Here is an 11,866-nt window from a genome sequence, read left to right as displayed (position 1 = left end):
AAATTTTATTGTATTTTTTTAATGTCTCATTCAAGAGACTTGACCATGGCATCGAGGTGAACCTCCTCACCAAGTCGGCTATTCAAATGAGCCAAAGCGCTCTCGTGGACGAGGCGTCAAACTAGACATTATACGATGCAAAGTCTGCAATGAGAGCGTCCTTCTTCATGTGAGGAAGCTTATACTCGTTGCTGCCATGTATTTCAATGGACAATTCCATAACTTTTTGAAGGGTTACGAAAGTCTTTGCAAGCGTGTCAGTCGGCAACTCATAGAACGCATTTTCTACAGCAACAATAATCTCCTCGATGGTTCGAGTGCACAATAAGCTCCTCGATGGTTCGAGTGCACTTTTGGTACTGTAGGCTTTGAATAGAATTAAAGAATTCTAAATCTAACACGTTGAAATCGGGGCTGTTCGGGGGTTGGTTAGCCACTCCAATGCCACAAACTCCATGTGCACAAAGCTTTTCTGTCGTTACATTTCTGTGCGGGCTTGCATTGTCTTGTTGGATCAGCACATTACCCCGTCTGCCACATCTAGGAAACTTTTCCTGGATGGCGGGGACAACCTTATTTAATATTGTATTAAAATAAAATGGTGCGTCGACGGATTGTGGGGTGGTGACCATGGCGCCCTTCGACCTGTTCTTGCTTCCACGCTGCGCTGGCGTCACTTGAACGAAGGGCCAAACACCAACCTTGCCGTCCCATTCCTTTTTGCCGTGTGGGTCATATCGCGGCCTGGCCACAGCGGCAAGGAACATCACCTTGGTGATAAAGCGCTTGGACTTGACCGCCCGAGCCGCGACCTCTTCGTCGTCGTACACATAGTACCTACGTTTAACCTTCGTCAAGTAGAACCACTTTTCGTCAACATGCACATAGTCGTGCATGTCGTTGAAAAGATGGCGTCCACTTGGCAAAGGCCGAACGAAGGACATGGCAAACTTGAGTCGTTCTTCGATGTTCGCAGGGGTAAGATGGGGCTTGACGTAGTTTGACCGCGCCTTGGAGCGAGGATTCTTCTTCATGTGGCTAAAGATCGTCGTCATGGGGATTCCACACGCGGCCGACAGAGAGCGTAAGGTCTGCCGTTGCATTTGTGGCACGTTTCGGATGGCAGCTTCAATTTCGTCGCTTGTTCGGAGCGCATGGCGTCCAGAGTTCCCTTAAAAAGTACAACCTCATATATCAAGAATTGCATAAATTTATAAAAATATCTGGTTTGAGAGAATTACCCTTGGTTTTTGAGGCGACATCGGCGGCACAGTGGCCGCCGCGGAGCGAGAGACGCGCTTGCGTCCACAGACGTGATATCGTTTGCGGATGGCAGCGAAACATCTGTGCAAGCTCAGTGAGAGCCCCACGGGGCAGCACACCATCAACGGCGACGCTAAGCAGCGTTTCGTAGGCCGTGCGGCGATGGGCGAAGCTCAAGTGCTTGCGCACGTCCGCGAGGTCCCGGACGGCGACAGAAGCATCACCGGTTCGCCGTGGTGAACGAGGAGGCATGTAGTGGCGATATGTGTGTGCAGGAAGTGCTGCGTAGCCAATAAATTGTGTAATGAAGTTCTGGCGGGTCATTTTGTAATAGCTGACCATGACCCGGAAGTTTTGCCGCGCAATATCTCAACAACCAAAATGGCTGGAAAGTGCTTCCAGAACGCCAATCAGACACTCAATTGGAGTATTTTTAGAAAAATGCCGCCAATCAAAAGTACAACATGACAAATTTTATGGAACAGCGTGGTACTTCCTCTGTTCCGTTAAGGTGGAGACCATTGCTTTTCGACAGAATTTTATCTTCATATTTGTATATCTTCAAATTGCCAAAAGTGTATTTTTATTCACATTTGAGATTATACGACGAGAGTGAACATGATATCATGAGCCTAGTTTTCATCTGTGCTCAAATCCTGCACAATTGTACAGAGTTCATCAATATTCGACGTATTGATTGCACCATCATCACACACGACTCAAGCACACTCGATAGTTTATCTACTCTACGCTCGAAGTCCATCCGACTATTCATCGCTTCGATGGCACCAGCAACGTCTGGGTCACACGCCAATTGAGATGTCAGCAATCCCTGTCTTGCAAGCTTGTCCTTGTGCAAATGTGGCAACTTGTACGTGTTGTCTCCACCGACCTTCAAAGACTCTTCCATGACCTTTTGAAGAGTCACGAACGCCTTGTCCAAAGTACGAAGGTCCAGCTCATCGAAGGCCGCATGAACGGCTGCAACGAGATCGTCGATGCAGGTGACCACCTGGCGATGCTGCAGTGCTTGGATTGAGTTGAAGAACCCTAGGTCGAGCACATTGAAATCGGGACTCATGGCGGGCTGGGCGACAAGTTGGATTCTCCAGCCGCCAGTGGTACCAGCAGTAGCCACTGCCACGTCGTCAACTTGAACATGCGCGTTGTCCTGCTGGATGTAAACAGGCACGTCGCGCCGTCCAGGCCAAACTTGCTTGATTCGCGGCACTACCTTGTTGACGAGGAAATCGCGGTACACAGGCTTCGTCACTGTGATTGGGGCCGTGACCATGGTCCCACGAGGTCGGTTCTTGCTAGTTCGTTGAGCAGGGACCTCGGACACGAACGGCCACATCCCGATCTTGCCATCCCACATCGTCTTGCTGCCATGGTCATAGCGGGGACGGGCAACGGCGGTCAAGAACATAACCTTGATGATGTGGCGTTTGGACGAGCATTTTCGAACCGGCAAGTCTTCGTCGTGCCATAGGTAGTAACGCCGCTTGACCATCGTAACATAGAACCACTTCTCATCGATGTGGACACGGTCCATCATGTCGTGCCACATCATGCCGTCACGACACTGTCGAAGAAATGAGCGCGCGAACACCACCCGGTCAGCTTTGTGCTTGTCAGTAACCATCGGCTTGAGGTGACTTGTTCAACGTCGTAGCTTCTTTGACTGCAGCAGCCGCCAGAGAGTCGTGGGAGCAATGCCACTGGACACCGCCAACGATCGCAGGGTCAGGCGCAAATGGGGTGGCACGGCTTTGATGGCAACTTCCAAGTCCTTGATCGATCGACGACGTGGACGACCACACCGGCCTTTCTTCTTGTTGGCGACGTTGGCAAGGCCAGTGCGAGCCTTGGACTCCTGTCCCGCCTTCCAAATCTTGGACAACGTTTGCTTCGACAGGCCGTACTGCTGCATGAGTTCCTTGCCTTTGCCGTAGGGAAGCCGACCGTTCTCTTTGTGCTGCAGCAGCTCGTGGTACAAACTTAACCGCTGGTCGTTGGGAATGTCGTGTTTGGTCGTGGCACGCCGCATCGTGTATCTTCCGGAACTCCGCCCACAGAAAATTTTTCTGAAGGGCGCTAGCTGTATCTACGCAACGAGACGAGTCGTTTGCGCTTGATTTGAACTCGATTGGATAAGAAATGACTTAGTTACGGGTGTTTAAAGATTGGCTGGGCTGAGTTGAAAGCTTTGGCCGAGGGTTGTGAAGTCATCTCAACCAATAAAATTGATCTAAAAATAGCCACGAACTCGTCTTTTAATTGGCTACAATCGAGTACAATTTCAGCCAATTCTGGCGATTACTGCCAGAGAGAGTGATCTCAGATGAAACGGTCTCCACCTTTACGGAACAGAGGAAGTACATTTTTTCATTGGTCGTCAACTCTTCTGGGTGATGGTTCTCTGCGCTCGTGGCCAATAAAATTGATACGAAAAATACGTTGAATAGAGCTCTTCATTGGCTGTAAAATGTGCCTAATTGCAGCTGAATTGGGAATAAATGGAGTGAATTTCGGACTTTCAAAAATTGTGTCAACAGTATTCACGAACGGAGGAAGTACCTATTTATCTAGTATCAGTAGGCAGGTCGTTGTGTGAGTAACTAAGTTTTCATGTAAAGATAGAAAAAAATCGAAGCCACATCATAATGGACCGCTGGGCTAGTGGGGGACCCCCAAAAATAGCATAAACACAAACGCAAACACATACTTGGTGAGACTTCAGTGAAGTCTAACCAAGTATGTGTTTGTATCGCGTATCTCACATATGTGGAGATGTGGAGTTTTTTGGCTGTTTCGCAGATTCCCTGCGTTTAACAAAGTGTAGGGCCAGCCAATAGGACATACCAGTCATTTTATGGTACCTGGCCTCTTGGATAGCATTGCGCTTTGATGAACGCACGGAAGCCACGAACCAAGTCGAAGAACTTCTCAAGTGAAGTGACGTCACGGCTCCTTGACCTCGTCGAGGAGCTCAAGCCTTTTGGGGGCAACATGTGGGAGCGCATGGCGTTTGAGTACAATCGCACGGACCCATCCGCTTGGCCGGAGCGCGATGGAGTCAGCCTGAAGCGAAGATTCCAAGGTTTAAACAACAAGACGAAGCCAACCGGGACGTCCTATTGCCCGCCTGACGTCGAGCGTGCGAAACTACTTGGCAATCCAGACCAAGGTTGGCGCGATTGAGCTGCACCACCAGGAAGAAGATGGCGATGCAGCAAGCGACCCTTCAGTGGGTGGTCAAGACGACATGGACGAAGTCGACGACGTCTGCGTTGAAGCCCTCGTTGTGACTTCTCGTCTTGGAAAGGATGAAGCCGACTTTGTTACAGCAATCAAGGTGGAGAAGAACAAGCCTAGCTGTCTATGGCTGCGCAGCGTCGGTCGTCGTTAGACAACTCAATCGGTATGTACAATGTCTATATATATTTATTTGATAAGTTCTTGTCGTGTTGATTGCCATGATTTTTACCTTGACTTTACTGTCTAAGTATCAATAGTTTTTACTCTGGCTTGCATGGTCTTGCATTATCACACCATTTATCATGATTGTTTATTTTATAATTTTTTATTTGTAATGAAATTTATCATGAGTATTTACGGTGATTTTTAGCAAAGCTCGCAGCTGCGACCGATGTCGCACAGGCCGCAGATCTATTTTTATCAATTTGGATAAAAATGGAAGGTGATGCTCATGCTCGGGATTCCGAGTGGAAGAAGGAGCAGGCCGAACTGCGCCGCCAAGAGATTTTGGAGCGCGAAGAATCGAAGAAGGAGCAGGCCGAGCAACGTCGTCGTGATGACGAAACACGACGTCAAGAGCTGAAGGCCCGTGAGGAGCGCGAACGCGAAGCTCGCAAGCGTGAACAGCAACACGAACTTGTCATGATGTCGTTCATGGCAAAATTGTTAGGGAATTCAAACTAACCTTTAGGATTAACATGTAAATGGTTATCCAACTTGTAATCCTAAATGCGTTTTTCCAACTTGTAATGTTACTGCTCATTAGCTTTTATCAAACATCTACGTGACAAATAGTAAAAATCGAACTGCTACAACCGGTAGTTATTTACTTGGTTGAAACACTGATCGGATGGCGTTGCTAGTTCGCGTGACTGCTTCATGCAGCACCGGCGACGTCTTTTCAAGATCCCCCGACTTGAGGGGGGTTACAATACTGTAGTTTCCGTTCTTGACAGGGAATGCAGTGCCCGCAGCCACACCACTCCGGGTGCTAACACGCCTGGTTTCCTCAGCAGATCGATGAGAGGGCGACTCATTTCTCCATCGTTCCACAAACCCGGGAAGTTATGCTTCCCAAACGCGAGGCCCATCAACGCCGTACAACAACACGCCAGTTACATAAACCGAATGTAACCAACCTAAATTACCAAGTCAAACTGTTATTTGCAACTTAACAACAATAATATTATACCTACCGTTGTAAAACGCATTTTGAATGTCGCGATGGCTTGGCTCCTGCACTGGGTAATTCTTTCCGTCAAGGAAAAATGATACTCGTGGCGCATTAGGCTCACGAGCACTGCATGCATCAGCCCATGCCAATTGCGTAACATGGTTTGGGAAGCAAATTGCAGCTTCTGGAGTGCAGCGGAGAGCCTCAAGCAGTGCACATTCTGCATTAAGCAGCACCCGCGATAGTGTCGTACTCGGCATACCAAAGAGTTCACAAAGCGTTTTGTGTTCTACAGGAGCTGAGTACAAGTGAAGCAAGGAAGCAAGTACAACGTGCTTCTCAGCGCAACGTGCTAGTCTACCACGACGATCTATAATTGTTAATCTAAGTCTTCCAGTGCACAACATATACTTTGAAATACTAAATACCTCGTCCGGATTTCACGATGTACTTATTCGAAAACACCTTGAGAAGTCGTTCAAAAGAACCAACATCGAGACTAGTAAGCTCTGATCGCACTTGCTCGTATACATCGCGCGCCATGGGATATCTTTCGTTTGAACGAGGGCAGATGATTGAATCTTTAATTCGTAAGACGATCATCATTATATGTGTTATTGACCTTGTTGCGAGTCCTAGTCTTCATTCGCAAGCGCATCATCAGCGTGAAAAGGAGTCGTGTGTGGCCTTCCCATGCTGAAGAGACCGTCGCCGTGCCGCCAGGAGTGAGAGGAGCTTGCCTCCCATTAAGGTAGAGCAGCCAGATTCGCAAGTGCTGGCCAAAACAACTTTAAGCCAGTCGTTTTTGGCACTTGTGCTCCTGATTTTTGGGTGGCACATCTTGGACATGTAAATATAAACGCAACACATACAGTGACACATCCACAACATATGCCAAACACAAACTTGTGACTTGTGCTATTTTGGGGGGTCCGCCAGTGGTCAATACGTTGGGTTCATAACCAGGCCTCGGAAAAATAGTATGGAATAGTAGGGAAGACATTTAAAATGAAAGCATACTTATGGAAAATTGCATATTGGCTGCCCTACTATATTTCCCTTTTTAACAACGATCCCCTACTAAGGGACCCTACTTTCCCTAAGGGTGACTTGGAACTCGGGTTGCAAATTCGGCTTGTTGAACAACTTGTGCGTCCCAAAATCGCTGGTTTACATGCAGGAACAACAGCAACTCCACATGGACAGGATACAAACTTTGGCGGTGGTCTGTAAGGATCATTTTGGCCGAGAACAAGCGTTCAACAATGTTCGACGTTGCCAAGATAAATGATACGTCAACAAACGCTGATGATACCAGTCGACGACGCTTTGAGCTCAGAATGGACTGGGCAAAGCTGCAGCCATCCTTGTCGCCAGGTATCTGAAAATCACTCGAGGTGCACTGCAGCATAGCTACAGCATCTAATTCGTCTTGCTACAAAGCATCAAGGTCGCCTTCAATGATTTTGACAACGCCACTTTCGAAGCTTGGGTTATTGATGATTCGTGAGCGTCCGGATAAGAACTTTTCCGTTTCCGGATACTTCGCCATCACGCCTTCAAACAGGCACTTCACGGTTGCCATGGTTGTTTTCGGAGACTGCAGCACAACGGTCACGCTTTCGAAGTCCTCCAGCGTTGCCACCAGCTTCCGGATACCAGCCACCTCCCCGTGACTTAGCATCATGGGTAAAATATCCGGAATTATAACTAGACATGACTCGATTGTCAAAAAACGCTTGAGCATCTTGAAGTCACTCGACCATCTAGTGACGTTCCGCAGCACCGGAGCCAGGTGGGTACGTTGACGCAACGCTCCTCGATGTTTAAGCGTATGAGCTTTTTGCATGATACTGCTGACCTGTGCCAAGACATCACCAAGGGGCTCCATGACAAGCCCAGCAGCCAAGTTGAAACGGTGCGACCCACAACCAACCAATGGAATACCCAAGCGATCCGCCATCGCGCGGTTAGTCGGGCAGTTGTCGCCAATGAGACACACCACATTCATTATCGATTTCCCGTATGACTCAACCGTAGTTTTCAGGAAAGCATTGTGGCTGTCTGCACTGAGGTCGGATTCGTCGAGTAACGGCGATATGGCGAGTAAGGGGCATCGGTGCAACTTCGACTCGGGATAGACGTACGAAGCGAAGATGGCGCAGTATGAAGTTCCTCCGGAAGACCAGCCGTCGAAGATGATGGCAAACTTCTCGGGAATTTCTTCGGCAATTGGTTGTTCGACCAGGTCCTCGACAGATCGGATCTCTCTTTTTGAGGGCCTTGGATGAGGTCTTGGGCAAGTTCGTATACTTCGAAACTTCTCGTCGTCAACAGTGAAAAATGGGAGATAGCGTGTTAAAATCGACCACGCCACGATTGGGGGCTTCACTGGTAGTAGAGTGGGGCGCGCTGGCATGGTCCACTACACTCGCCAATAAAGAACTCAATCGCTGTCTCGGCCTCCACCAAGCCCTACACTACCTACACGTCACGGCTCAACATATCCAAGGCATAATAAACACACGACCAGACGCAGGATCACGGGCCAGCCACGAGCCATACACAACTCTATGGTGCGCGGCAATGAGGGTTGGACCCAATCAGCATTTACGCCACTCCTATCTTCCCTGTCGGAACTTCAACGAGTGTCTTTGGCCCCATGCTCGCTACAAGGTACTCTGAAGTCTGGCGCGAATGGAGAACGTTTGGCTGATCGCTCCGACTACCCAAATGGCTGTCAAATCACGTACAATCACATTCAACTGATCTCTACGCATTGCCCTATACCTCTAGTCAGCGAGTTGGGCTGTTCCAACATCGCCACCACAATCAAGTCCAAATTCACAATTGTGTCGTGGTACCACCAATGTAACCGCGGCTACTCTACTCGCATCGCACCTCTACACAGCATCCAACTCACCGGCATGCAACGCTCCCGCACCCACTCCCACGCCAAAGACCTCATCTCCGTTAATATCCTTCCTCTTTGCCCTACGCAATCGGCTACACCTCGAAACCCACCAAGACCCAGTCATCTCGGGCTCTACTGTCCTGGCTTTCTTCTTTCATCTCCGTCAATCCGAATACTCCTCCGTTAACGGCAAGCCAATCAATCACATCATCCGCATCCAAGTTGTATTGTTCCTCGACGCCCTGGGTCGCACAGCTTCAACGCACAACAACATCCGCAAAGTCCAACTGCGAATTCGGAGCTCAAAGTCCGACCAATCAGGTCGTGAAATCACTTACAACTGGCAACTTCGGGCGTGACTTGGTTATGCCCAGTGGCTGCAGCGTGGATCCTGTGCACCAAGCGCGTACAATTGGTGTCAAGCCAAACGAACCACGGTGTTGCATCAAGCGTGGTAAACCCATGCCCTCCGAACTCATCAGAACACGCATCAAACTGGCTGCTGGTGTCACTGGTCAAGATGCTCTCAACCCATTCGCTGCGAAAGTTGCGGTGCGTCGGCTTTGTTTCGCGGCGGCGCTACCGACCTGGCAATTCAACTGTTCGGTCGGTGGACGTCAGACGCCTTCGAACGATACACCAGAATGGATGGGCAAGAAATAGCCAACAAGACCACCGAAATGGTCTCAACAGGATTTTCATATGGGGCGACCGCCACGCCGCTCCCAAGGCTGGCGGTACACAATTCACCTTTGTAAAAATTGTATATGTCGCTTGTACAATCAAAATTCAAGCAGGCTTGAACTAGATCGTAGAAATATTTTAACATATTTTCACGCGTAACGGATTTGCGTCCCTTTCATAACTTTTGAGCTAGTCGGCCCGGTTGACACCTTAGAGCATCCCCACCGGCTGATGTAAACATAGAGCTGAAATGATCCGTTTATTGAGTGCGTGCTGTAACAGTAGTACATCACTTCACAGCCAATCCACACCGGTTGGCGGAAACTGTAATCCTGATGGGCAAACTCGCGTAGTACGCCCGCTGGCGATTGAGGTTTTGGAGCTCTCGCAAGTCGAGAATTTAGTGCGGTAGGGTTGGCATACTGGTATTCTACAGTGGCTGTGAAAGTTTAAGTCCACCTGTCAAAATTTCGAAAATTTGAGATTATTTCTAAAATATTTGTCACCTTGAAACGAGTCTTGAACCATTCGATTCGTACTGCAATTGGCAAACAAGTTCAACTATCGATGACGTAAAACCTGAAGAACAGCTGGCTAAAATTGAAGTCAAACTTTGTACCACTCTCAAAAAGTTTAAGTCCACATCATAGCACGGCGACATTCAAACACAAACATGAACTCTAATCGTCTACCATCACCAAAATCTCATTTATAATTGCAACCACACCTCCACAACCAACTACAGCACTCAATAGCTCTATGAAACGAAAGCATGGGCAAGGGCAAGGAGCACCCACCTGAGATACGCAGCATCGTGATTTCAAAGCACAAAAGCGGTCTCAGCTACGCCCAAATCGCCAAGGAACTGGAAATACCTAAACCATCGGTCAAGTCCATAATAGAGGCGTTCAAAAAAACTGGTCTTGTTCGTTCTGCACCTCGGACTGGCCGCCCACGTGTGACAACCCCGCATGAGAACTGCATCATCGTTCCCGCGGTGAAGCAAAACCGCCGCCTAAGCGTTGAGACGCTGCAGGAAAGCTTTGCCGTCTTCCACCACAAGGACATTTCGCAGGCGACTATACGTCAACGTATACGAGAAACTGGTTTCCATGGGCGTGCGGCACGCCAGAAGCCATACCTGTCAAAGGCCAACAAGAAGAAACGCCTGGACTACGCCAAGAAGTACCAGCATTGGACCAACGATGACTGGAAGAAGGTGCTATTCACGGACGAAAGTCCGTTCAATTTGACCGGCTCGAGTGGGCGTATCTACGTCTGGCGCCGACCCGGCGAAGAGTTCAACGAGGCCTGTGTCGTTCCTACGTTTAAAAGTGGGCGTCAGTCGGTCATGGTGTGGGGGGCCATAGTAATGAATGGAACCGGCACACTGGTGTTTATCGACGGCAAGGTGAGCTCTGAGGACTATGTCGAGCTCTTGGAGGCCCAGCTGCCCGACAACTTTGCCAAATTGGACCTCCCGCTTGACTTCGTCTTCCAACAAGACAATGCCCCCATACATAAGGCGAAAGTTGAAATGCGCTTGTTCGACGATAATGCTGTCGAGACTCTTGCCCACCCACCTCAGAGCCCAGACTTGAACCCGATTGAACACGTGTGGGAGGAAATCGAGCGGAAGATTCGTATCATGCCTGCAACGTCGCTTGGTGACTTGCGATCGAAAATTGAGAGGTTGTGGGATGAAATTCCCTTGGAATACATCCAAAAGTTGATTCAATCGATGCCAAGCAGAATGGCCATGGTTGTTGCAGCCAAAGGTGGTCATACCAAGTATTAAATTTGAAATACGCTCACTTTTTTCGTTTCATTGGTGTCGGACTTAAACTTTTTGACATGATACTTTTTATCGTCTTGTCTACTTTCTAATTGGCGCTGGCTTGAAGATCGCACTTGATTGGTTGAAACTACACCTATCAAATGCACTCATTCTTTTCATACAAATGTAAATACTTCATTCGAAAATTAATATACTAAAATATATATCAGATGGACTAAACTTTTCACACCCACTGTACATTCTATTGTCTGTAAGATCCATATTCATGCTGCCGGCGTGCTCCAGGACGTTGTGATGACATACTTCGTTGAAGAAGTCCATTGGGACCTCAATCGCATAGAACTGTAAACGACCCAACAGATCTATCTGTTGAGAAATCTGTGTTTATGGAGCGTTTACATCATGATGTAAAATTTATTGGCAACCGGTGTGGGTTTGAAAAATGTAAATTTTTGCTGATGTAGTGATGTACAGTAAGCACATCAGCCGGTGTGGAAGCCCTTAGAGCCTGGTCTGCGAACGAATTGTTCCTGCTTTTGGCCATTCCTGCTTTTGCAAAATCAGTTTGATAGGCTACAATTATCCGTAATCCGAATGTACGCCTTGCTTTTCGTGTCATGAAAAGCATGGACTCTCCATCCCTGCATGTAACCAGTCATTCCTGCTTTTCGCACGCTTTTGTGCGACCAAGTCAGCCATGTCTGACCATGAGGTCCAACCGCCGGCAGAGATGGTGTTAGGTTGAAGCAACACATACATACATATCATGCGT

At 48.4% G+C, this 11,866-nt stretch overlaps 3 protein-coding genes across 3 annotated transcripts; 2 read left to right on the top strand and 1 right to left on the bottom strand.

The window, feature by feature from the left end:
* Positions 1-394: 394 nt before the first annotated feature.
* Positions 395-3,313, bottom strand: H257_01537 (hypothetical protein; the record flags this gene model as incomplete). Its single annotated transcript, XM_009824793.1, has 5 exons — positions 395-472; positions 630-1,171; positions 1,242-1,544; positions 2,014-2,886; positions 2,932-3,313. The coding sequence occupies 5 exons, from the start codon at positions 3,311-3,313 to the stop codon at positions 395-397; spliced, it is 2,178 nt and encodes a 725-aa protein (XP_009823095.1).
* Positions 3,314-4,173: 860 nt separating this feature from the next.
* H257_01536 (hypothetical protein) lies at positions 4,174-5,208 on the top strand (the record flags this gene model as incomplete). Its single annotated transcript, XM_009824792.1, has 2 exons — positions 4,174-4,453; positions 4,895-5,208. 2 exons carry the CDS (start codon positions 4,174-4,176, stop codon positions 5,206-5,208), a joined length of 594 nt encoding a protein of 197 aa, XP_009823094.1.
* A 3,063-nt stretch (positions 5,209-8,271) lies between these two features.
* Positions 8,272-9,275, top strand: H257_01535 (hypothetical protein; the record flags this gene model as incomplete). The annotated part of the gene is made up of 2 exons (XM_009824791.1): positions 8,272-8,670; positions 8,868-9,275. The coding sequence occupies 2 exons, from the start codon at positions 8,272-8,274 to the stop codon at positions 9,273-9,275; spliced, it is 807 nt and encodes a 268-aa protein (XP_009823093.1).
* Positions 9,276-11,866: the final 2,591 nt, after the last annotated feature.

This window comes from Aphanomyces astaci (genome assembly GCF_000520075.1).
Source record: "Aphanomyces astaci strain APO3 unplaced genomic scaffold supercont1.2, whole genome shotgun sequence".
In the NCBI taxonomy this organism is placed as follows: Eukaryota; Oomycota; class Saprolegniomycetes; order Saprolegniales; family Verrucalvaceae; genus Aphanomyces; species Aphanomyces astaci.
Note: the sequence above shows the minus strand (reverse complement) of the source record. Positions and strands in the feature narration are given on the sequence as shown.